The sequence below is a fragment of the Zygosaccharomyces rouxii genome (genome assembly GCF_000026365.1).
Source record: "Zygosaccharomyces rouxii strain CBS732 chromosome F complete sequence".
Lineage (NCBI taxonomy): Eukaryota > Fungi > Ascomycota > Saccharomycetes > Saccharomycetales > Saccharomycetaceae > Zygosaccharomyces > Zygosaccharomyces rouxii.
Genome location: NC_012995.1, coordinates 322171 through 348041, shown reverse-complemented (window position 1 = coordinate 348041; position 25871 = coordinate 322171). Strand labels below are relative to the sequence as shown.

Below are 25871 nucleotides of genomic sequence, written 5' to 3'. Positions count from 1 at the left end.
CTGATTTGACCATGAGTAACGATTCTGTGGGTCTTGAAATGGGTATGCAAGAGAAGTTTGACAAAATAAGGCGTCAGATCAATTCTAATTTGGATAACCAAAAGCATGTAGCTATTGTACTTTCAGCTGTTGAAGAAAATTTACAAAATGGCCAGTCCCAAAATACTAGTCCTGTTAATTATACAGTTGCATTTATTTCGTTGCTTGACCAGGCAGCTGATCCAGTAACAAGAGCTATTGGTGATTTACAACTAGCGACATCTGCATGTTATCTACTAGACATTTCTTTGAGGTCGACACCAGCACCATTGTTGAGAGAAAAATTTGCAGAACTATTGACTAAGGTGGCCCCTTGTATTACTGACGAAAGTGCAGATGCACCTTTAATTAGATCTGCTATCGGATGTCTAGAAATATTACTTATTTCCCAACATTCACAATCTTGGGGGAATTCTCAAGAGTTAAATATCACACCAAGAAGAGGTCTTAATGGATTGTTAGAATTATCGTTGGATCCAAGACCAAAAGTTCGTAAGAGATCTCAAGAGGCCGTTCATTCCGTTGTGTCGCATGCAGCTCCAGGATCCGTAGCTGGTCGAGTAATATCCGCAACTGTAGCCAATTTTACTTTACAGGCCCTTAGATCTACTGTACAAGAGGCTTTATCTAAAAAGAAAAATCCCCAAGATAATGAATTGACCACAAAACTTATCCATATCCTCCGATTAGCAAGTTCGGTTTTATCTACTGGTCAATGGCCATCCTCACAAATTGAACCTCTCTGCGATTTATTATTGGAAGTTACCAAGAGTTCTGATCAATATTTAGTTTCTACCACTTTTGAGTGTTTCGAAAATTTGTTCAAGGCATTGGCAGAAAAATCTGATGATTCTCAAGAACCCGATGGTAAATCTTTAAGGATCTTAGATATCATTCTCTCCCTAAAACCTTCCACTAGTGATACTCATCTCGCAGGTTCTTGGATTGCCGTCATTGTGAAAGGTATGTCAGCCTATGCAGCTCACAAGCCTTTGCAATGTTTCGTTAAAGTTCCTGAGTTGTTTAAAGTCATGTCACAGTTTTTGGCAAGTGAGACTCCAGAAGTTTATTTCAGTGCATCTCAATGTTTAATGGCGGTTTTATCAGAAATTGTCAATGATCAGATATTACTCTTTCCACCAGCGGTAGATGGAACTACTTTTGAAACTGTGGATGAAGTCATCACAGAGTTGGCTGAAATCTTTACTGAATTATTATCTGTCAGATACAGCCATTGTGCTAAAGATATTTTAAAGGTGTTGGCCGTTGCATTTAGGAAATTTAGATTTAGAGCCAATCCAGAATTTTTAAGGCCCTTAGAGATCGTTGGCGAATGGAGAACAAATGAAGAGAACTTCCTAGAATTCAGAAATGAAGCCGAAGAAGCCATTGGAGCTGCTATTTCTTCTATGGGTACCGATGTAGTTTTAGGTTGTCTACCGTTGAATTTAGAAAATCCTTCAGATCAAAGACCTGGTAGAGCATGGTTACTGCCGTTGATCAGGGATAATACTAGAAACACAAAACTTTCTACTTTTATCAGGGATTTGGTGCCTGTAAGTCAATCGTTTGAATCCAAATTCGAGAAATTGCCAAAGGAATCTGTTCAGTTGAAAATCTTCCAAACCGTGGTTGACCAAATTTGGTCCACTTTGCCACATTTCTGTGAATTACCCACTGATTTGAGAGATGCATTCACCGGTGGTTTTGGATCAGAACTTTCATCGATCATGTATGCCAAGGTCCAATCGAGAACTACTATTTGTAACGCTCTTAAGGTTTTAGTGGAAAGTAATTTACTATATGCTGGTGGTGCACTTAAGGAAGACGTGATGTTGCAGCAGCAATTTCCTGTTACTGAAGCCCAAAAAAATTTGGAATATTTGGGTACAATGGCTTCCAATTTACTAGCTGTTCTTTTCAACGTCTATACACAGACAGCTTCAAATGCCAGAGCATTCATTTTGGAAACTATTGAGTCCTATTTGAAAGTAACCACTAAAGAAGATCTGGAAAAGACCTTCAACAATGTATGCGGTTTGTTGAAAAATGCCATGGATGAAGAATTCAAGAAATCAGGAAAGGGAAAGCCCGAATTGACTGCAACTTTATTAGACATAGTGGTTTGCATGACCAAGTACTTGCCGCCATCATCTTACCCTGCACTTTTCACCATCTTTGGATCGACTGTCGTTTCTCAAGATGCTTTGATTCAAAAGAGGGCTTACAGAATCATTACCAGATTAGCAGAATTAGAATCTGGTTCTGAAGCTTTGTCCAACTTCATGTCCGATATTGAAAATGTTGTATTGAACAATTCTTCTTCAGTTCAAACTTCATCTAAAGCTTCTAGATTGGGTGCCATCCGGAGTTTAGTAAACTTGATACCTTCTAACCATATGGATTTCATTGTAAGAGTCGCTGCAGAAGTTATTCTCTCCACCAAGGATGTGAACGAAAAATCTAGGGAAGCTGGTTTTGAATGCTTAATCACCATGGCTAAAAGAATGGAAGAACCTGGTAGCATCATTAGGTTATCACAAGTTCCCGGGTATGAAGAAGGAGCCCCTGACCAACCTTCTAGCACTTCTGAGTTCTTCAAGATTATTGCTGCTGGTTTAATCGGTCAATCTCAGCATATGGTTAGTAGTACTATCCAAGCATTTGCTTGTCTGATCTTTGAATTCAGAGATGTGGTCGAAGAGTCTGTTCTTTTGGACGTCTACGATACAGTTGCTCTTTATTTGACTTCTAATTCAAGAGAGATCGTTAAGAGCGCTATTGGGTTCGCTAAAGTTGCTGTTTTGAGTCTTCCAACTGAATTGGTAAGACCAAAGGTTCCGGAATTAATACCCAATTTGTTACGTTGGTCTCATGAACATACCGGTCACTTTAAAGCTAAGGTCAAGCACATTATTGAAAGATTGATTAGAAAATTTGGTTACGATTTCATAGCCGCTAACTTCCCTCAAGAAGATTTGAGACTTTTGGCCAATATACGAAAAGTGAAGAACAGAAGCAAGCGTGGTAAGTCTGTGGAAGATGAAGCTGCACCTGCTACAGATGGTATGGCTTCCGCAAAGGGTTCGAGATTCATGAATGCGTTTGACGAAGCCGTTTACAATTCATCTGATGATGAAGGAAATGAATCTGATGAAGAACAAGGCAATTTGAAGAATAGATCTAAACAGTTCATCATGGAATCTGGTGAAAATCCATTGGACTTGCTAGATTCTCAAACATTAGCACACATCTCATCTACACGTCCTAAGAAATTTAACAAAAATGAAAGGAGAGCTCCATTGGAGGATGGAATGTTTTCTTTTGATGCTGAAGGTAAATTAGTGGTTAATGATCGGGAAAAACAGGTAGAAGAAGATCCTTTACAGTCTGTCACAAGTGGTATTGATGCATACATGGATGCCGTTAAGCAAGGACCTATCAGAGGACAAAGAAACAGATTGAAGTTTAAGAAAGGTGCTAGATCTGGAGCTAATGGTAGTGATGATGAAGTAGATGATGATTTGAAATTGCCCAAGAAAACCGCAGACAGTAAAAATAAGATCGGTAAGGGACCAAAGAGGGGTGGTAAGTACAAGTCCAAGAAGAAATTGTAAGTTAAAAAACATTAATAATAATAAGATTATCGTAAATACGTGTGTACATTATTAGAGTCGTAAGTATAAAATTTCTATAATTAAAACCCGTCAATATCGAATTGGAAGTCTTGAGGATGTTCATCTAAATCCAAATAATCTCTTCTTTGGAAATTACTATCCATATCTTCTAATTCTTCAAAATTGGTATCAATATCAGGATCTAGATCAAATTCATTGATATCAGTTTCCATCCCATTACGCTTAGAATCTTTATCAATGGCAAAATCAAGGGAACCCTGAGGCGGTACGTCTGGTTCATTTTCATCGCTACTAGGATCATATGCTTCGTTTTCAAATGAAAGATTAATATTTTCCAATCGGCATTCAGGTCTCATTATGGGTAATCTTTGTATAAGTTCATCAATCTTTGGTTTTGACTGTGGATCATCCTCTTCGGCGGAATCCAGCGGTGTCGGTAGTGGATCGTTATTAACTGATGATTGCTCTAACAGTGAATATTTAAGGCCACCAATTGAAGGTAGGTTATTAATATGCTGTGGTTCCTTGCCTGAGACTCTTTTCGCCAGATTAATTCTTTGTCTTGCGAGAACGAATTTAATCCAATCGTCTAAATCACCATTGTTTATCAACTCTTCGATCAATTCGTCTTCTTCATCACCTTTGTCATCCTGCGTAGGGTCCTGCTTCTGTTGTAACTGATTGATATACTCAGGAATTAACGATAATGGTTTTGAACTCTTTGGTTTACTCTTTAAAAGATCTGCCGTCGGTAGCGCAACCATTCTCGATTCTCTTGGTTGCATATCATTCAGACACCATTCTTTGAATTTTTTTATGCCTTTATCACTTGGTAACTCTGGATTCTCATCGTATACATCCAACACATCAACCGGTTTAATAACCCCTAGGTTCTGAAACGCCAGCGTAATATCCTGCAGACTAATTGTGTCATCCAAATCGCATCTTGACTCCGCTAGTTTCATTATCTCACCCGTTAAGAGTCCCAGATATCTCATGTACAGATCTGTAATTACATCAACGGTTGTAGGTCTAGCCCTGTCAAACCCTTGTGACTTCAATAGCTGTATCATAGAGACCCGGAGCAACCCAAAGTAAAAATCATTCGTTGAAGCCATTAATTCACACTATTCCTAATCAACTCTACCCCTTTGTCCGACTATTTGCGGGGGCATAACGGGCATTATCAGAGTAAGGTATGAGTTTCTTGGAGGCCCATATATTTTTTTTTTTCACCTACAAGAGATATTACCCGCACTTTTCCAGAAGCTCAAAAAACAGTCAAAGTTGGCCAAACTTCAAGGACCGTTGAACAAGAAACCATCAACAGTTGGAAACGCGTAAGAATTGAAAGCTCTGAGGTCAGGTTTTGAGTTATGACAGATCTATCGCTGTATTCTGTGCAAGCAATTTTGATATTGGACGGTTCTGGTAACCGTGTTTATGCCAATTACTATAGGCCACCTCATCAACCTGAAGAGCAGTTGAGTGTTTTATCGCAGTCCGTCAAGAAACAAAAGGAATTTGAGAAGCAACTGTTTGCTAAGACTCATAAGCATGATTCTGAGATTTTAATCTTTGAAGATCATCTGGTTTTGTACAAAGAATATTTGGATGTGACTCTTTACTTGATTGGATCAATTGAGGAGAACGAGATGGTTCTGCAATTAGCATTTACTGCATTTAAGGATTCGTTAGATTTAATCCTGAATTCTGGTATTGACAAGAAAAACATCCAAGAGCATTACGACACGGTTTTATTGGCGATTGATGAAACAATTGATCACGGTGTCATCTTAGAGACCGATCCTGCGGCTATCGCATCACGAGTGACAAAACCACCTGTCAACGAACCTCAGATATCACTTGATTTAGATAAAGGGCTGCTTGGTGCTTGGGGATTTGCTAAGAGCAGACTACAGGAAAAATTGCAACAAGGAATTTAATACACAGACATCTAAAAAAATCTATTTCTTTTTGTTTTTGTTAGCCTTTCCCTTCTTGGGCAGATCTTTCTTGGAGGCACCGTTGAGCTTACCAGGAATTGATACTTTCAATTTGTCCATGCTTAGCGTTAAGATTAAATCTTGTTCCTTTAGTTGTTTAATGGTCTCACGTTCAGGTGGCCAATCTGCTTCTTTATCAACCATTTCAGTATCAACTGGTCTTGTAGTAAAATGGTGGAGAATTTCATGCATTGTTTTTGTCTTTTTAGCGTTCCCAGGTTGAATTTTCACTTTATATTTGTATTTCAATAGGGCTGGCCATGGTGCACAAACTGGAATTATATCTAAGATTTCATCTCTGGGATCTAACGTAGGTTTTAATTCATTATGGAATTTTTTATAGTTAACTTTGACTTTTTCATTTTTAGTAAATTTGAAAGCTTGTGCCTCTTGTTGTTTCTTTAGTTTAGCTTTTCTGAAATCTCTGTTCTGTTGTCTTTGTAAATCTTCTTGTTCCTTCAACTGTTGCTTTTTCATCCCCTTTAACGTACCAAGCATATTTAATCTCATTTGGCGCTCTTCTTCGTCTTGGTCACCATATTTCCTTTGCATCTTCTTTAATTTACCTTTCTTACCACGAACTTTCTTGTTCATATTTTGTTCCCCTGGGCCAGCGTTCGTACTTGCATTTTCATCATGGTCCTTTTCGTCTTCGGATTTCGTATCAGCCTCCTGGGGTTTGGCTTCTTCTTCTTCCGGTTCTTCTCCTTGATTTTCTTGTTCGTCTTGCTTCTCTTCCTCCTGTATTCCGGATTCTTCATGGTCCTCTGGTCCATCATGTTCCTTTGGTGCACCTTCCTCTTCGTTCTCACCATGCTCTTCCACCTCTTCAGCTGGTACTTCTTCAAGATCTTCATTTGCATTCTCTTCAGTCTTTACTTTCCACAAAAATCCAAATCCCATTACTAACTGAGCTGGCGGCATGAAGTTTTTATTGTTTTCATTCTTCAAAAGAAATCTACCTGGAGGCAAAACGCTGTTGTCACTGGGCTCGAATTTAGAGATATTTTTTGCAAAACACCACCATGGAGAGGATGAGATCTTTTTAGACCATGCTTCACTTGCGGACATACATAGGATGCCAGCTTGCATCAAAGTGTTAGGAGGAACCTCGGTGCTATCTGGGTTTTTAATCCATACTTGAGTACCAAAAGTGTTGAATAAATAAACGTCATCGTCTTCAATATATTTGCTGTAAATTAAATCTGTTTCCGAATCACTCTTACCCATTAAGACGAGGAAGCCTTCACTAGAGATGAACCAATGGTGCTTTTCGAAAAAATAAGGCGTTCTCACCTTTCTCAACACATTATGAGTTTCCTTTAATTTTTGTTTTAATTGTCTTCCAACTTTTTCTTCAATATTTTTAAATGCTTTTTCAACGTTCTTCTCTACTTTTTTCTGCTTCTCTGCATTATTCTTTTTGATATTGAAGTAGTACGAGGCGTTTGCGTAGGCCGACAGGCCTAGGTCAATGCTAACCTTCAAACCCTTTTCCTCTTGCTTTTTAGATTTTAGTGATTTTTTGGGTCTATTCTCAATAGTTTCTTCCGTTTCGAAATCAGAAACATCGCTATCACTGCTGTGATCAGAATCAGAACCATCTTCGTCTTCTGCTTCGCTGGAACTATCACTACCACTACCGCTATCGCTGCCACTCCCATCTTCTTCGTCTTCTTCACTAGGATCGGGTAAGCGTATGGCAATTTTGTTTTCCTGCAGGTTCAAAGGTAATTGAATTAATTGTGCAATCTTATTACCTCTTTTCTGTTCCACTTGGATCAATTTTTCAATGGTACTCCAATCCATCTGTTGATCAACGTAACCTTGCACCGCAGATTTCGTCTGTTCGACAAGGTCTGCGTTAGCAATGATCGAATGACCTTTTTCTTCGTTGAAAGATTGTGCATCCACCAGGGCTTGGATCTTCTTTTGGTTATCTAGACGAGCGGCTTCTAGTCTCTTAGTGGCTTGCTGTTCCTGTTGTTGAATACGAAGAGCGTATTTAGATGATTCAATGGTTGAAAAGAAACTATCCAATACTTTATTATAACCTCCCTCAATTTTAATTGTTCTAGTGTCTCCAACGTTTTGAGGAGCTACAAATGGTTCAAACGGATGGAAGGTCTCATAAACAAATTCTAAGTCCTTCTCATCTCTTTCAGAGTTAAAATTAACATTTCTCTTTGCTAGAATGTAACCTGATCTTTCTGAATCGGATAACAAACTCTGGTATTCCTTTTCAGTATTATTCAGCAGATCAACAATTGCAGACTCCTGACCCACGAAGTCAAGACATGAAGCTGATGGGCTGAAACCTTGCATTTGTAAATTTTTAGATAACAAATCCGATGATAAATGCGGTTCCCTTGATAGCAATAATCTATGGATTGCCATTACCTTAATTTTTTTCCTTTGACCGTCTTTTTTCTTACCTGATGGTACAACTTCATTTAGAATTTTGGATTCTGTTTCGAATTTCGTCTGTGCCTCTCGAAGCCATTGTTTGACAGTTTCTTCATTATAAGTCTCAGGTTCTCTAGCATTGGTCTTTTCATTGTTAGAAAAGATAGAATCGTCAAACATAGTGTATTGTTCACCAACCTTATTCTCATGTTCTTGAACAATCCTTTGCAATGACAAAATCTTTTTATTCTCATCTAATAAAATAACATTACCTGCACTAAAAAATTCTAATACCAGGTAGTAAAGACCATCTGCGAATTGTAGCACTAGAATACGATCATCATGAACTTGACGTAATGCTGTTAATCTTTTAGATTTCAAATGTTTTCTTAATTTAATGACAAATCCAGAAGGTCCAGGAGGTGTTGGTCTATCATAATCAGTTAGATGAATTCTGAGACCGCAATCTACTACAACACTAAATTTGGAATCTGGTTTGTTGAACTTTAACAAAAATTGCCTGTTAGAGTCAGCAATATTGTAGATATTGTTAAGTCTGTAACTTTCTAGATTTTCTCTCAGTTCTTCAGCAAGTAGCTGAAGATCTAATGCACTAATTCTCTGCTTCATGGTCTACTCTTACGCTCCTTGACCCTTTGATGGTAAGTGTATTACCAAGAGATAAATTTCAAGTATATCGAGTGTTAATATACTGTGCGAAGTGAAAAAAAAAAAAAAAAAAGAGGCCAAAGAACTTCAAGAAAACTGTCGAAATTTTTAAATATTAAGGTACGCTGAAACCCATGAAGATTCCTGAATTGTGCTGCAGCTTGATTGGGAAACTTGAATTGCCATCAGTAGCTGTTGTCTTCAATATTTGATAAGATTTTAATGTTTAGTTGGTGAAAGACGACTGTGCAACATTATCCGGTGACAAAATAGCAATTTAGAGACCGAACCTGATTTTTGGTATAAACTATAACGGAATGAGGGTCCCGATGGATATCCATTTAAGTTGGGTCCTGTTGAAGCAATACGTGTTCTGTAATGAAGCTTTACATTACTATTTCTGCAATTCTCAGGAATGCTATTTTGACACTATACCAGTAATATGATACTTGCTCGAACAATCAAAAAGGAAATACGTTAGAAGTATTAACGTACTCCATAAAAAACACCTAACAAACCACACAAGAAAATCTTCGTCAAACAAGTAATAAAGAGACTTCGTGGCCAAGCTGGTTAAGGCGTGCGACTGTTAATCGCAAGAGCGTGAGTTCGATCCTCACCGAGGTCGCTTTCTTTTTACCTTTTTTCCCAATATCAATGCAGACCGGTGAAAAAGATGAGACTCCTAAGAGATGAGCTGCCCCGAAACTACAATTCACCAACAGATAAGAACACTTGGAGGCTTCTATCGTCTTTCATCATGGATAAATCTACCATAAGAAGTGTTTCTAAACATCTCCAAGAAAATCCCGATGCTAAAGTAATCTTCATGGTTGGTGCTGGTATATCCACACCTTGTGGTATTCCTGATTTTAGATCACCAAAGACAGGTCTCTATAGTAATCTTTCAAAATTAGGATTACCATTCCCTGAAGCCGTGTTTGATGTTGACTATTTTGAAGAAAATCCTAAGCCATTTTATACATTGGCCAAAGAACTTTACCCAGGTAATTTTAAACCTTCAAAATTCCACTATTTGATGAAATTGTTTGAGGACAAAGGTAGACTACGTAGGATTTACACTCAGAATATTGATACTTTGGAAAGAGAAGCTAAGATTCACGATAAATATATAGTAGAGGCTCATGGTAGTTTTGCATCAAATGTTTGTATTGGATGTTCTCAAAGATTTCCAGTAGAAACTTTCAAAGCTCATTTAGAACCAGTTAAACTAGAACATAAGAAAGACAAGGGAAAAAAGGATGAAATTGAATTCGATTACGCACGCTGTGACAAATGTGATAGTTTGATTAAACCAAGTATCGTATTTTTCGGGGAAGGTTTACCAAATAATTTCTTTGACACTTGGGATGAAGACTTAGAATGGTTAAAAAAGAATAAGAAGGGAAAACATCTAGTGATTGTTGCTGGTACCTCTTTATCTGTGTATCCCTTTGCATCTTTGCCATCAGAAGTCCCTCTTGGCTTTAAAAGGGTACTTTGGAATTACGAAGTCGTTGGTGAGTTCCGTTCGAACCCTCGAGGAGGCGATCTTGTTTTTAAGGGAGGGTCAGATGAAGCGGCTCAAGAACTGGCAAAGGAATTGAATTGGTTAGAAGAATTACAAGAACTAGCCGGCGAAGAGAAAGAATATAAGGCCAAAGACGCTGCTGAGGAAGTTGCCGCTATCGCTAACGAATTAGAGAATTTGGATATCGGTACTGAAACAAAAAAGGAATGAGTGACTTGTCCAGTTTTATTCATGCAAGGTGTCTTGACACGTCAGCGGCTAACTCATCTTCAAGATCCCCAACCACCACTACTACTACAGCTACGATTACATCCTCTCGTAGAGTTACAAGAGCATCCAAGAGTAAAAATCGGAGGTCCAGAAATCAATCGAGATTGGCGTCAGGCGCCACAACAACGGCATTTGCCATGGTAAACAATGGTCCTGAGAGGGTTTTATGTTCTATCTTTGAACTCTCTAGGGATATCGGTACTAAGGTCGGCATCTGTGTTATCAAATATCATACAGGAGAAATGATTTTGTCAGACTATATGGATTCCCAGATTTACATCCGTACTGTCCATAATATCCAGGTCTACCAACCCACAGAAATTCTGTTACCGAGTTCTAGTCTTTCCCCTGTAGTTTCTAAATTGGCAACAATTATTAAATTCAACGTTGATGAAAGTGTAAGGATTACAGAGACTTCTGCCAAATATTTCAATTCCCAAGATGGATTAACAGCCATTGACAAGTACATGATCGAAAATGATAAAAAGCAGCTACTTATGGATGAATTTACCGACAAGGCATTTGCTCTAAATGCTACTGCTGCTGCTATGTACTATACGGGAGAAATCGTCTCCACGGCATCCAATTCTTGCCTAACCAGATACGAAAACTTCCGTATTAAATATGAAGGTACTGAAAACACTATGCTTATTGATCCTAAGACGATCAGAGGCCTTGAGCTTGTGGAGAATAATGTGGTAAAACAAGGGCTCTCCTTTTGGAAATTTATGGATAATACATGTACCAAGATGGGACAAAGGTCATTGAGAAATAACATTTTACAACCTTTAACAGATAAAGCTAACATTGATATGCGACTACAAACGGTAAAGGAACTATTGGGACAACATGAACTACTTGATGGTCTTAGAACTCAGATGAGAAAACTGCAAGATTTAGATAAATTGTTCGCCAAACTGTTGTCAGTAGACCAGACAGCAGTCAAATCAGAACAAAAGATCAATTACTCCATCTTGCTCAAGGATTCTATCGCTGTGACTAAAAATTTACGAGAGTTACTCTCTCAAGTTGCACTAGAATCCACTTTACTTACAGAGGCTCGGGATGTCTTCTGTCATGAGAGCATAGATCAAATTGAACAGCTAATTCACAGCTACATTAATGAAGATTGTGTTTGGGCTTCTTCTCCTCTGGAATTGGAAAATCAACGATGCTATGCAGTTAAATGTGGTGCCAATGGTTTGCTCGATGTATCGAGGCAAATTTACAAAAATGTCATGGATGAGATCATACATGAAGTAGAAGAATTATCAGTGACTCATGATCTTATCTTTGATTACAATTACGATTCTTCTCATGGATTTTTTTTGAGGGTAAAGCGTCAGCTAGTAGGATCTGCCTCTTCCTTACCGCCAATCTTCATAAACAGAGTGACCAAGAAAAATTACATCGAATGCAACACTCTCAAAATCGTCAAGTATAATGCCAGGTTAAAGGAAGTATTGTCAGAAATAAGCATCATAAGTGAACAAGTGGTAGATAAATTGTTGACTGGAATTGTGAAAAACATTTCTGTACTTTTTATGGTATCTGAAGCAGTATCTATCTTAGATTTGATGTGTTGCTTTGCATTTAATTCAAGGGAAAGGAACTATTGCATTCCTGTTTTCTCAAATCAAATGATATTACAAAATTCGAGACACCCGGTGGTGGAAACCCTAATTAAAGACTTCATCCCTAATAATATTTCGAATACAGCTAGCAATTCTTTACAAATTATAACAGGTTGTAATATGAGTGGGAAATCGGTTTATCTAAGACAGGTGGTCTTACTTTGTATCATGGCACAGATGGGCTGTCCTATTCCTGCTGATTGTGCTTATTGCAAAATTTATACCAAAATTCATGCAAGAATATGCAACGACTCCATGGAATTGAGTACTTCCACATTCGCATTTGAAATGAAAGAAATGGCGTATTTTCTGGATGATATCGATTCTTCCACCCTGTTAGTCCTTGATGAATTGGGGAGGGGCTCTAGTATCGGTGACGGCTTTTGCATATCTTTGGCGGTTGCAGAACATTTGCTCAAGATTGGAGCCACTATCTTCCTTTCAACACATTTTCAAGATATCCCGAGCATTCTCAAGTATAAACCCTCTGTTGTGCATTTGAACATGTTGACTGACATGAAGGGTGACAGTTCCTTGGAAATGCACTATCGATTAAGTAGCGATCCCGCAACTGCCATCGAAAATCCAGGTATCAAAGCTGTCCAAAAGTTGTTCAGCCCCACCATTATTGAAGAAGCTTATCGCATTTGCGAGAGGCTACAAATTAGTAAATCTCGATGCGTCGGTGGATTTCAAACTGAGGAAGACCGACAGCATAATCTTCAAATGGTCAGACAAATGAAGAAAATATTTTCCCTAGTAGAGCTGCTGGGAAGTCAACTAGATAATGAAGATCAATTTTCACTTCCTTCTCTAAAATCACTCCAAGATTTGTTTGTCGATTCCTTTGAAAATTAAAGGTTAAACCAAATCGAATTCCTACTACTTTTACATGCTCTTTATTTAGATCCCTGCAATAATATTAAATGTGCTATATATTGTCTCATCCTCACGGCGTCGTTATGATCAAATGTCAAGGGGGATTCATGACTCAAATAAAGTGTGTTTAAGCACAAATATATCCCACAGTCAAAACCATTTGGCTGTTGTGGACAACTCAAATTCTTCAACATAAAATCTGAACCCATAGTATTCTTACTCTCTTCTATAACGTAATTCTGCAAATCGTTTAAAATGGCAAAGCTTAATGCATTTGGTCCATTTGAAAGAGAATCAACGTAGTAAATAGATTTGGACGGTATATCAATCATCCCAAGAGCCCAATGAGATTCATTCAAATTCACGGGTACAAATATTTTCTCTAAATCTCCAATTTGAACCTTCTTTCTTCTCATCCAACGTCTAACACCCTGATAACCGCGCTCTGAAAGATTTGTGTAGAAATAAGAATTGAAAGCAACGGATCTGGGAGTTTCTCTTTCAATGAAATGCATGAAAAATTCTATCACTGTATCGTTAAGCCACCTACGAGGAGCCAGAGTTCTAAAATCTCTTGTTGTTACTTCTATATTATCTTTATTCGTTAAAACCGCGTTATCTTGTCTGCGTAGATTCTTCTCCACTTGATTAATATCCTGCTGACCAATTGAGGGTACCAGTTTCTTTTTCTTAGAACTCTCTTTCTTCTTTCTGACTTCCTCTTGTATGTGTTTCCTCTCATCCAGTAACTGCCTATACATCTTAAATTCACCTTCGAAATCCACCTTGGATTGATCAAATCTTTGGCACCTAGATTGGTGCTCCTTACGTTTCTTTTCCAATGTGCTGACTCTTTGTTCTTTCAGAATTACCAGGTCGTCATCTTTATTCTCTTTCTCTTCATTGGATTTCTCTAAAATGATATTCTTAATCCTCTCTGTAAGATCGACAATGTACTTTCGCACTTTAATAGTATTGTTCTTATCCTTTTGTAACATCTTCAGCTGGTTTTCCCTTTCATCTTGAATCATCTTAGGAACTGTGTACTCACCATTAAAAACCGTTCTCAAATACCCTAACTCATCCCATTGGGTCCCCAAAGGCTGTTTTTTGTTGGTGGATTGCCTTGCTAATTTGCTCCTTCTAGCGAATGAAGTACCATATCTGGGATAGAAGTTTGAGACATTTGAGTTTTCGTTGTCTTTTGGCTTTATCACATCTGTCTTCCAATCATTCCAGTTAAAGGGATCCTTGGAAAAACTCAAAGTATCATAAGCACGATGAAGACTGCCATCACTACCTTCACTAGTAAATCTTGATTTTTCAATTGCTGGAATAGCTTCATTTCCTCTAGATATCTTTCTGTGTTTTCTTGGTATGAGGTAATAATCCGATAAATCTCCCATCTTCCTCTTATTGGTATTTCCAGGAGTTGTAATCTTCTTATCTGTCTGGACCTCATGGTCGTTCTGATACTCTCCATTCCTCAATAGCTTGTGCCAAAAGAATTTACCAGTGTCAACTAAAGTATTGGTAATATCTTTGAGAAATTGCCCTCTTCCGCCATCCTCTCCAAGCTTTGTCTGTTGCAGACGATGTGCATCCAGTGAAATGGCCCTCTGAGGAAGTACATAAATACCAGCTGCTGGACTTGTATTCAGATAACTTGAACTCATGGTTCTCTTTGGATTAAAGAGTGATAAACTAGGTGGTTGAACATTATGAGAACTATGGGTCGAAATGGGCGAAAACAGGGGAGAATAGCTATTCTCCGTTTTTATTCTCTTATAAATATCGAGAGACATAGATATGATATCTCTGGTCGTTTAAAATGTATCTATATTGTTTTGTTTTACGTCTTCTCTTTATTCTCGTGAACTTCTTAGCGTTAGTTTGCTCGGACAACGTCACCTTTCAAGATAATGCATGCTTGCAATATAACGAGTATCAACAATTATTATACAGACAAAAAGATACGTTTTATATTATAGGATTGAATTTTTCCCGATTCTAAACCACAAGTCTTACCAGGGGTAGTCTTAGTTTTCAGGAATAGTCTCGGCACCAACGATTTTGAATATATACTCTTGAATTGGTCTCAATTTCTCTGGTAGATCATCCATAGATTGAGTTAAAACTTGTTGGTTACGTCTTCTAGCCGTCTCACGGAATGCTACAATGAAATTGAGCACTAGTGCGATTATTAAGACAACAGCAACGAGAATGGGGCCCAATGGTGCATCCAAATGACAACCGCTTCTTTCTTTAATCACATTCAATCTTCTCAAATAGGTAAAATAAGACCAGATACCGCAAAACACTGTCAATCCAAAGAAAATATATGCCATGATATTGGCCAGCTGTGGAAACTGTGCTCTTTTCACAGAGTTGTAGATGGAAAATGTTAAGACACTCATCAGAGTGGTTACGTTCAACCATCTATTAAAAGTACGTTCGTTGGCTAACCAAACCTTTGCCTCCACTTTCACAGGACCAGCATTCTTAATATAATTCTTAGGTTTTTTAACACCAGGTGGTAATTCAATTTCATCTTCCTCTTCTTCAACCCCGGTGAGTGCGGATTCCCTACCAGCGAGAATATTTAAAAACGTATCACCAACCTTAATACGGCGAGGTGCTTTAGCTTTCTTCTTCTTTTGGCCTTCATACTCCTCTTCGGAGGACTCATGGTCCTCTAAATCAGGTCCTCTTGCAGCTCGTTGTTGATTCTGAGGTTGCAGGCTATCATTCATCTGTTGAATGACTTGCTCACTCACTTGCTTACTATCCCGATGTGGTTCTTCGGCCCGTGGGAAACTTAGGTTAGAAACCCTTGACAATCTCCTCATATCATTAATCTTTGCTTGAGTCTCTTTCTGCTTTTTAGCCTTGATCTTCTCCTCCTCATAGGCTTGCTTGGGATCCTTTCTAATGTCTCCCTCCAATTCAGGCAACCAGAAGGGCAAGACATCTAATTTCTCCTCTTCCGCAAACAACGATGCTACAGCCTGCACGTACAATGAGAAACGTGGAACTTCTTTGACAAGGTGGGAATTTGTTAATTCAGTGATCCATTGTCCATGTTTCCTTGGCAGACGAGGTCCGTCGGTAGAAACGTTATCATCAGTACCATCAGAAGGCTCACCTTCATGTTGCACTTTAATCTCCATGACAGAATATGGAAATTTACTGTATTCACCAGTTCTTAAAAATTTAGTTGGCTTGGAAACATTAGCATCCAAGTCGTTTCTATGCCAATCCTTGGGATTTCTAATGGGTCTCATTTTATCGAAATCATCTTCTCTAACAAATAAAATATCCGAGTCGATAGTAACCCTAACTCTATCATCTCCTGGAATTTGAAATGCAGTTCTTCTGTACATAGTTCTCAATACCGGTTCCAAGTCCTCATCAAGAATAAATCTTTGCATGGTATCGAAATTACGTTCCACTTTAGCGATTTCTTCGTCCCCAGTCCCACTTTCTTTCAATTTGTTTACAGTACGGGTTTTATATTTACTGTCACCATCGAAGACAAACCCATTGATGAATTTTTGCTTCATTTTGAGTCTAATTTCCTCCAATTCAGTGTTACCACTTTCTGGATTTTCCACCACAGTTCTTTTCTCTAGGAAAATATCTGGTTTATCAGCCAATCTACCAGTCCATCTCAATCTAACAGTTGGTGCAGATTGAGTCTTGAGCAATTTGTTGTTATAAAGCTCAAATTGTTCATTATCGAAATATAGGGCAGTCAAAAGAGGATCGTAAGATTTAGTATTACCGAAACCATTTTCTACCAATAATTCATTACTAGAATTAGAGGAAACTATTCCACCATCAGCATCCATAACATCGGATTCTAATCTGTTAGGGAGAACGTCGTTTTCAGTTGGTGCTGATGCATAGACAAGTGCTGGCAGATGTCTTAGAATTCTAGTCTTAACTTCCATCAAATTATCCTTATGGATCCAGAATTTAAAGCTTTTAAAATTCGTCGAAGAGCTGGTATGATCACCAACAGCTGACAGCTTGGAAGCATCGGTTAGGGATTGTGAGAAATTCGTAAAATTAGATCTCAAAACGTTATAAAGGAACGAAGTCCTGTACAACAGCGGCGATAATTCTTCCGAGTGAAATGGTAATTCTTTCAATCTGACCTCTAATAATGATTTTACCGACGGATACTTCGGATGCAATTTATCATGTTTCTTTACAATTTTAAAGAATCCAGTATAGTTCAATCTGTAAAATCCATCTAGCTGTTGTGCTTCACTCAGTACTTCCTCCAATACTTTTTGGAAAGTATCGAAGTTCAATTCTGCAATCTTATCCTCAGATGTAGTTTGTTCCTCTAATCTGTTCAACTTACCCATTAAGGAATCATATTTGCTTACCAAGAATCCATAAACTTTCTCCAATTCTTTATCTAATGCCTCGACAAATCTTGATTCATCATTTTCACTCCATGGGTCATCACCTCTGGCAGTTGCACCTGCAGACTTATCACTAATAAGTGCCTCCTTTAACAGTTTCTTTAGCCTTTCATAATCAAGATATGAGCTCTTCCATGGTGGGTAGATATCGTTAGCCAACTTGACACCAAACAACATGATTGACTTGATTGAATCTCAAATTTGGCTCTCAATGATAAACTTGTTTCCAGTAACTTATGTTGTTAACTAACCAACTTTCGCCCAAGGAAACCGTTACGCTAATACAACCAAAGGAAGAAGTCACGAGCCTTTGACAAAGGGGTCTAATACCAGTATTAATACTAATAGTTAATGATAATATTTAACTGTAATTGGAAAGGTTATGTAATATGAGTATAAATTGCTTACACGTGGATATACAGTGCCAGGTTAGTACCTTAAAGGGATTCCTATAATAATGGTAAGGATGGTAATAATAATAGTAATAATAATAGTAATAATAATGATAATAATAATATGAAATCCTTGTCAAATACCCAAGAGGCCCAAACCTATCAATCAACAAAACAGTCAACACACAGTTGAAACGAAGACTTCCATCATCATCATTTTCCTCTTCCTCTTCCACTTCAATATCTTGAAATTCATTTTCTGGTAACGTGGGAAACTAATTACAGCAGGCATTCTTTGAACTAGCGTTGTTACCAGAGTTGATGTTAATGTTGCCCTCTTTACCTGCACCTGAACCGCCAGCCAACTTGTCGTTATCGATCTTCTCTTGAATCAATTTAGCTAGAGTGAAGAAAATTTCATTAACGTTATCATCATTCTTCGCACTTGATTCGATGAAAGGTATACCTAATTCCTTTGCAAGAGCTTCACCTTGTTCATAGGTAACAGTTCTAGTATCCATATCACTTTTGTTACCTACCAGTAAAAGTTGTGCATCATCATTTGCATGTTCATTGACGGTTTTAAACCACTGCCTGATGTTAGAGAAGGTTCTCTCATCAGTGACATCATAGACAAGGATGATACCCATAGCACCTCTATAGTAGGCAGTTGTAATTGTGCGGAATCTTTCTTGACCTGCCGTATCCCAAAGTTGAAGTTTAATCTTTTTACCGTTAATGTCAACGGTTTTAATCTTAAAATCAATACCAATGGTAGTAATAAATGATGGGTTGAACTTGTCATCCACGAAACGGACCAAGAGACAAGATTTACCCACACCTGAATCACCAATCAACAAAATCTTCATAATAGAATCGTAACTCTTACCATTGCCTGAAGAGGCACTCACAGTTCTTAATCCTGACATCCTTTATTTCTCAGAATTTCAATTGAACTTTCCTATTGTTCCTTAAAGTTATCGTAGTCCTCTGTCCAATTTTAAGAGAATCAATTAGCTATATCCTCCTCTTACTTGTTTTATTCTTTTGTTCGGCTTGTCTCTGTTTGTTTGTTTGTTTGTTCGTATGATATACCTGTTCTTTAGGTCCTCTCTATTCACCTCCTAAATTTGGCTAACGAATTGCAAAATAACTTCTAGCTCTGCAACACGTTCTTCCAACTCTCAAAACAATTTACAAATACACTTCAAACTGCAAACAGTGCTGCCTTTGAACCTAATACAAAGGAAAGAATCATTGTGTTCTCCTTCTTGCCGAATGAAATGAGTTATCTTGAAATAATAGCCCCATTACCCGCACAAAAAGAAGAACGCTATAAATCAGTACAATATATAATAAAAGCTGTAGAATTTTAAGGCTGTCTATTCTGTAGTCCTTTGGCAATTTTCATGCGTAATATGAGCTCCATAAAACACCTTCCAGGTCTTCAAGTTCATCCTGGGTGAAAGAAAGGCGGTCAAATTTCCACGTATCGGTTCTTACTTTCTTGAACTCACTAATATAGGATTTAGCAGCTGTACCTGCTACACCGCTAGTTCTTGACCATGACGCTAGATTGCTCAACTGTGAAGGAATCCAGCGTGGTAGAGGGAACACATATGGGAATGCCTGTATGACGGCCCCCAAACCGAGAATACTACCATGAATCTTAACATCGGCTTTTGACAACTTTTGTTTTTCTTCCCATTTATGATTGCCCAAACGGCTCGAAAACGACTGTACTAGTTTCTTGAGCCTCTCATCATCTTCACCTAAATTGTGCACAATATCTGATAGGACATCAGAGGCTCTCATTCTTACTTCCACGTACCTCTCGTTGTATAGGTGACTCACTACGAAACTTAGGATAGAATCTCTCTGTTCAGGTGCTAGTTGTAGCAACTGCGAAGAGAAGAAGTGTTGTACGAACCCCAATTTCACTCTAATTTGATATGACGAAAGGGTATTTTCATCATGACACATCAGCTGAATCACTTCTCCCAGAGCTTCTTTCCTTAGTGGCATGTAAGATAATGTCACATAGAGTATAGTTGGATCTAAGCCCGCCAATTTGCAAACGTCTCTGTGAGTTAAAAGATCCAACAAAAATGGAGCTACATAATCCACGATGTATGGTACTAATAAAACCCTGTTAGTCCCCTTGATCATTTCTTTGACCCAGTAAACCATGGTGGAGGTCAAATAATAGTAACGTGTTTTGAGTATTTGTTGAGGAGCCAAACCTGTGATGTTAGCAGATTCTTTTACAATGTCTTGAAACTGTCTCTTAACAAACTCATCAACGGTCTTTGAAGTGACCATGACAGGTGAACCCAATCCACCACCACAATTAGATTCCTTATGCATTAGTTCCTTAACACTTGGCAAAGATGCACAACAGCTGCTTTGCATCAATGTGGCAAGAACTTTAGCTACAGCTTCACGTACCTGATCGTATGGATGATCGGTGACCAAACTGTTCAAAACTACTAATAAATCGGGAGAGCTGTACTCCATACTCAATAACACACTTCTCAACATGAGCAATTTAGATGCCTGATGAGCCGGATCATCAGATTTCTTGTCCAAAAGGTTTTGAATAGACGAGAAATTTTGGTAAAATGGTTTACACCTTCTCAGATCAACCACCGTAGGGAGCCACCAGCATAAAGTAGCCCATATACCAAAGGCATCTTGATTTAACTCACTATCAATGCAGGAGGGTAAAAATTTAGCAACAAATGCGTCTCTGAGTTGCAAGCTCTCAGGATACATGAATTTGCTCCCACATATCAATGCGGCAAATATCTCTGTAGACATAATCATTGAAGCCTTATCGTTTCTATCATAGCGGCTTTCACAAAGGCTAAATAAGTCCTCAAGCTTCAATTTGGTGAAGTTGTGAGATATTAAAAAAATTAAGAGGACAAAAAATGAGACGTTACCACTACTAAAAACACCATGGGTTTCGTTATCCTGAATCAAATTGTCAACAATGTTTTGTATCCACTCGTAATTTACCACATTACCAAATCTTTGGAAGGCTTCAATTTCATTTTGTCTAAAATTCACCTCAATAGGTTCCGCCTTAACGACTTTCATGGATCTACCCCAACAGAGCCAACCAACAAACATTCTTGAGTCGATAAAATAAGAAGGCGATTCAAAATTGTTCATCTCCTGTTTGAATTCCTCTGGAAACCCATCCTGGGAAGTGTCTACATCGGTGATAAATCCAGGATCAAATGCACTGTTGTAAGCTTTAGAAATATCGTAGTCGTAGTCAGACAATGAGAAGATTTTGTTAAAAATTCCCAAGAATGATTTGATGGCTAAATGGATCATGTCAGGGTGATTGGTTTGAGAATGCTTGAAAATTGTCTCCAATGCCTTGGGTTCCACCTCAGTCTCAAGGTGAGATTGGATCTTGACGACAAATCTTATGATAAGCATGGGTAATTTCCATCCGACTGTTTTCTCACTTTCCAAGACTCCAACCAGTTTGTTCTGAAGCTCAATTAACAGAGAGAGGTAACGACTACGCTTTTTATCCTTTGCATTCTTAACTGCTTCCACTTGCAGATCCATGAATTTGTCAGGTGGTGCCAATGGTGCGTATGCTCTCTCGTCGAGTACACAGGTACTTGACGGAATCTTCATGCCTGCGACAATATCACTCAAAATCTTGTCTGCATACATGGAAATTTCTAATTCGTTAACTTTACAACATTCGATCAAAATCATCGTGAGTTCCGTAATATTATTGTAATCAGACATTAATTTGCGGTGAATCTTTTTAATCATCAACAACTTTAAGATAATTTGCATCTTCATATAATCATGAGTTTCCATTACTTCTTTTAGTGCAGTAATTGACTTCTTAATAATAATGGAGTAAGACCCAATTAGCTGTTTCATACAATGAACCAAAGTACCTTGAGCAGGTTTGTGAATGTCGGGGTATAAAGAAGATGCTAGACTTATGATATTCCTCAACAGCTGGGCCTCCAATTTAGAAGGATATCTGTTTGTCGAATGCAATAACACCCTCATCTGGTGTATATCGTTAGACCTGACAGCTAAACAAGTTCTCGTGAAAGGTTCCCCAGAATTGGCCAAAATCTGAATATTCTCCATGAAATCGAGGTCGAAAAATGCACACGGGTCCTCGATGAAAACAGTTTCTTGGCCCACATCAGTGAACCAAACTTTCATACCATGCAAAAGAATTTGGAACATGCTAGTATTATTTTCGAAGTGTTCCATGAGAAATTTGTATAGTTTATGGAAAAATCTTCCAATGTTAGCCCTTAAACAGTGAACTTCCACGTATTGAGGATGCTTAACCTTCTCCATTACCGTATTTCCAAAGAAATAGTTGCAAGTGTAAATATCCAAATCTCTAAATGCCAAACGTGAATTCATAAAGGAATTAAAGTCTCCACTGAGATGAGCACCTGGTTCAGGAGTAGCAATACCTGAAGGTATCTCAGACATTTCTGCTTCATCCTCAATAAGAAAATCCTCACCAGTAGTTTCTTTCATTTCTATCACTCCCTCATTCTCAGAGGCTTGCAAATCGGAAGCGTCCTTATCATCAATGTATTCCCCACCACCCTTTTCAGAACGAATTTGTTCAATATCAATGTCCATTTCTTGGTTATCAAAGTTATTTTCTCTGATATTCTTCAACAGTACAAGCTTCTCTTTATAAGATTGCGAATCAGTTACTTGCTGTGAGTTATTCTTGTTGAAATCTGGATCAAAGAGGAGACTTGATCCTGAAAGTGCATGAGTAATAATTAAGATATACTTTTGAATTTTGTCACTGTAAGTGAAATCGTTATGGGGATCAGCCATCATATTCTCCATATTGGTTATGCAATAATTCATTGTGCTTTTTAAAAGATCGATGGCTAAAGTTATCTCAGCACTGTTGGGTACATGCCAAATAAAGTTCAAATTCTCCTTTTCATATTTCCGCTCATCAAATTGTAAACCACCCCACCTTTCATACCAGGGGACCTTAGATTGTTCAGGAAACAAACTATAATCAATCAATTCGGTGCTTGTCAAACTTGCACACGCACTGTGAATCATGATAGAAGTAATAACATCTAAGGGTGGATTTGTTATGCTTTCAAAAACGTACTTCATAAATTCCTTGAGCTTTCCACTAAATTCAAAAATAGCATTATGGGACTGTCTTAAAACTTCGTTCACCGCTGATAGGTAAAGAACCAACTTGACATCTCTTTGCTGAATTTCAGAAGATGCCCTAACAGAACCAGCCCCTCTTTCTATCTGCTCTTTAACATGGAAAGTCAAGTCATCAAAAAGTGGTTGAGCAATAGCTTTATTCCTTCTTGTAAGAGCTGCCAAGGGAATTATTACGAGATCATACTGAGGGTCCTTTTCCTTGAAGGAATCATTATCCCAAAACCGTTTTTGTAGTAATTGGGCAAAAATTTCAAAAGTGGCATCATCCATTGATTCTTGCATTATCATCGTTGTTTGATTAACTTTAGTAACAAATCCATCTTCCAAATCTACATCCACCAATTGGAACAATTTATCGATATAAACTCTCAATACATTCTCAAAGACGGTAGTAGAAGCTCTGAATGCAGTTTCAAGCAATGCCTCATCATAGATGAATTGCTCCTGACCGTTCGAATCCCTCAAGTGATAGTAATGTTGTTGGATGAATGGAAGGGTATGCGATTCAAAAGTCAGATATTCATCAGGACCTACAAAATTTTGGAAAGGTATGAAGGACGCAATGGAAACGATACCATTTATCAAATTACTTGTTAGATTGATATCATTCATATCAATTTTGTCAACGAACATTAACAAGACATTTGTCACATGGACTCGATATAGTTTATCCATGACCATAAATCTCACCACCCTGTTGAATTGTTTTAAAGATGCTATCAATCTATGCGTAGAATTGACGTACTCACCTGCCAGAGCTTCGTAAACATCAATCAAAATTCTGTCAAATACAATGTTTGAATTATCAGGCCGTAAATCTAACAAGTATGCCAAACATGAGATATAGTAATTGGCCACATCGGAACTTTTGTTTTGAGCCCCTGATACAAGAAGACTTAAAAACACTTCTACCATCTTAGAATTACATTTCGAATCCAAGTAGATTGGATGCTCAATTCCCAGTTCCCTCTGTTTCTTCTCTTTCTGTACTCTCCCGTGATACATCTTGATGAACCCGTGTACAAATTTGGAGATCGGTTTAGTCCAAAATCCTGTATTGGAAGGATGCACAAAAGTCTCTATTGATTTAGCCAAGTTCACTAGTCTGTCGAAGAATGGTTCACTATGAGACCCATTCAAAGAGTAGATCAAAGGTCTCACAGTTCTCGAATACGAATGAATTTGACCATCTGCTCGCAAATGTACTTGTAATCTATTAAACATAAAGGACATCTGATCATCCGTAAACAACAAGTAATCACCGTATTCCACCAATGGATTAGATTCGGAATCCCTAATCAATTTCCAATGTGCATCTTCTGCTACCGTACCCATAAAATCGTACATGTGAGTGTCCACTGATGCGTCTGCCGTTTTACAGGTCCAGAATCCAAAACAGAAGGGGAAGTAATCCGTAATCCTGCCATCCTGATGATATTGATAAGGTACCAATGATGTTATCATAGGCATTATCGTAGAGATGGTAGAAGGAGCCAGACTTGAAAGTAAACACCCCATAGTGTCAATTAGAATAGTGGCACTTTTATCATCGAAGAATGCTTTGGAATTATTAGCCAATTTTAAAAGTAATCTGAATAGTTGCAGATCTTCTTTTATGCTTAAATCGTAACGCACATAATCAGGTTCTGGGTATGGTAGAAAATCTGATAAAAATCTAAGCATAATTTTATGGTCCAATCGAAGACCTGATTCGTAGAGTAAATCTGTAAAGTTCGTACCATCATCATCAGTTGCGACCAGTAATTCGAACATTTCAACATGCATCTGTCTATAGACTTTTTGACCTTGTACCAGGGATAAATAGTAATAGACAACTGCCAATGACTTCCTCAGCGAAAGGGGGAAATCAAAATGCATGCAATTCTTAAATTCGTTGGTCCAATGGTTAACATTGATTATTGATGCCGATTTTGCAGTGATCTTTCCAGTTGCATTAAAATCCGGCCCTACAAGATCAATATATTCATTGTCATCAAACATATCATCCTCGTCTTCATCTTCATCAAAATCTGCAATATCGTTGTTTAAAACTTCTGCATCTATAGCATCGGTGGTCAACCGAAACAAATCTGTGTTTAATGCCAAATTATCCACTTCACCTTTCAAATCTGCCAAATCTTTACTAGAAATTGAAATCAACCCTTGGATGTCAAGAGACCTAATTGCGATATAAAGATTGATCAAAACATGACATAAGTACTTGGCTTGGTCTTTATGTGATTCAGTCTTGTAGGGTAAAGTATCTTCAATCATATATTGTTGCCTGACGGCTCGGCTAAACCATTTCGACTTCGGATCATGAATTTGATTTAAATGCTCATCCCTGTCATCAACGTAATCTAATCCGTAATACTTTAACATGTCATTGAAAATCTGCTTGCTGTCCATTCCATTCAATAATCTGGGAGAATTCATATTGGGCGTGGCGGATCTTGGTCTCCATTGTTGGTTGCCCTCTGGAGAGTGCAACCTTGGCCTCTTGGTCCCATCACCTGCCATACTAGAACTAGATCTGGTATTCTTCATGTCCTGCAATTTTAATTGCGACAATGTCCTATTCTTCAGTGGAATAGGAGCCCTGATCTCGTTATCACTCATGCTTGTACGTCAAAATATTCTTTCGATACAATGTAGTGAAAAGTGTTGAAATGTTCGCTATGCTCAGCTTCCAGTATCAACAATTAGAGTTATGAAAAATTTTGTAGTAATAACAGCTATGAAGAAGTACCA

At 38.1% G+C, this 25871-nt stretch overlaps 10 protein-coding genes and 1 non-coding gene across 11 annotated transcripts; 5 read left to right on the top strand and 6 right to left on the bottom strand.

Moving 5' to 3' along the window:
• Positions 1 to 11: 11 nt before the first annotated feature.
• On the top strand, positions 12 to 3656 carry RRP12 (mRNA-binding protein RRP12; the record flags this gene model as incomplete). Its single annotated transcript, XM_002497330.1, has 1 exon — positions 12 to 3656. One exon carries the CDS (start codon positions 12 to 14, stop codon positions 3654 to 3656), a length of 3645 nt encoding a protein of 1214 aa, XP_002497375.1.
• Positions 3657 to 3736: 80 nt separating this feature from the next.
• TAF3 (Taf3p) lies at positions 3737 to 4795 on the bottom strand (the record flags this gene model as incomplete). Its single annotated transcript, XM_002497329.1, has 1 exon — positions 3737 to 4795. One exon carries the CDS (start codon positions 4793 to 4795, stop codon positions 3737 to 3739), a length of 1059 nt encoding a protein of 352 aa, XP_002497374.1.
• Positions 4796 to 5053: 258 nt separating this feature from the next.
• RET3 (coatomer subunit zeta) lies at positions 5054 to 5623 on the top strand (the record flags this gene model as incomplete). Its single annotated transcript, XM_002497328.1, has 1 exon — positions 5054 to 5623. One exon carries the CDS (start codon positions 5054 to 5056, stop codon positions 5621 to 5623), a length of 570 nt encoding a protein of 189 aa, XP_002497373.1.
• Positions 5624 to 5644: 21 nt separating this feature from the next.
• Positions 5645 to 8719, bottom strand: RQC2 (Rqc2p; the record flags this gene model as incomplete). Its single annotated transcript, XM_002497327.1, has 1 exon — positions 5645 to 8719. One exon carries the CDS (start codon positions 8717 to 8719, stop codon positions 5645 to 5647), a length of 3075 nt encoding a protein of 1024 aa, XP_002497372.1.
• A 593-nt stretch (positions 8720 to 9312) lies between these two features.
• On the top strand, positions 9313 to 9386 carry ZYRO0F03982r. Its single transcript has one exon. It is a non-coding gene; the product is annotated as a tRNA-Asn (tRNA).
• Positions 9387 to 9434: 48 nt separating this feature from the next.
• HST2 (histone deacetylase HST2) lies at positions 9435 to 10499 on the top strand (the record flags this gene model as incomplete). Its single annotated transcript, XM_002497326.1, has 1 exon — positions 9435 to 10499. One exon carries the CDS (start codon positions 9435 to 9437, stop codon positions 10497 to 10499), a length of 1065 nt encoding a protein of 354 aa, XP_002497371.1.
• A 197-nt stretch (positions 10500 to 10696) lies between these two features.
• Positions 10697 to 13051, top strand: MSH4 (MutS family protein MSH4; the record flags this gene model as incomplete). The annotated part of the gene is made up of 1 exon (XM_002497325.1): positions 10697 to 13051. One exon carries the CDS (start codon positions 10697 to 10699, stop codon positions 13049 to 13051), a length of 2355 nt encoding a protein of 784 aa, XP_002497370.1.
• A 41-nt stretch (positions 13052 to 13092) lies between these two features.
• Positions 13093 to 14877, bottom strand: ULP1 (SUMO protease ULP1; the record flags this gene model as incomplete). Its single annotated transcript, XM_002497324.1, has 1 exon — positions 13093 to 14877. One exon carries the CDS (start codon positions 14875 to 14877, stop codon positions 13093 to 13095), a length of 1785 nt encoding a protein of 594 aa, XP_002497369.1.
• Positions 14878 to 15111: 234 nt separating this feature from the next.
• Positions 15112 to 17685, bottom strand: ZYRO0F03894g (uncharacterized protein; the record flags this gene model as incomplete). Its single annotated transcript, XM_002497323.1, has 1 exon — positions 15112 to 17685. One exon carries the CDS (start codon positions 17683 to 17685, stop codon positions 15112 to 15114), a length of 2574 nt encoding a protein of 857 aa, XP_002497368.1.
• Positions 17686 to 18175: 490 nt separating this feature from the next.
• SEC4 (Rab family GTPase SEC4) lies at positions 18176 to 18829 on the bottom strand (the record flags this gene model as incomplete). The annotated part of the gene is made up of 1 exon (XM_002497322.1): positions 18176 to 18829. The coding sequence occupies one exon, from the start codon at positions 18827 to 18829 to the stop codon at positions 18176 to 18178; it is 654 nt and encodes a 217-aa protein (XP_002497367.1).
• A 478-nt stretch (positions 18830 to 19307) lies between these two features.
• Positions 19308 to 25739, bottom strand: BLM10 (proteasome activator BLM10; the record flags this gene model as incomplete). The annotated part of the gene is made up of 1 exon (XM_002497321.1): positions 19308 to 25739. One exon carries the CDS (start codon positions 25737 to 25739, stop codon positions 19308 to 19310), a length of 6432 nt encoding a protein of 2143 aa, XP_002497366.1.
• Positions 25740 to 25871: the final 132 nt, after the last annotated feature.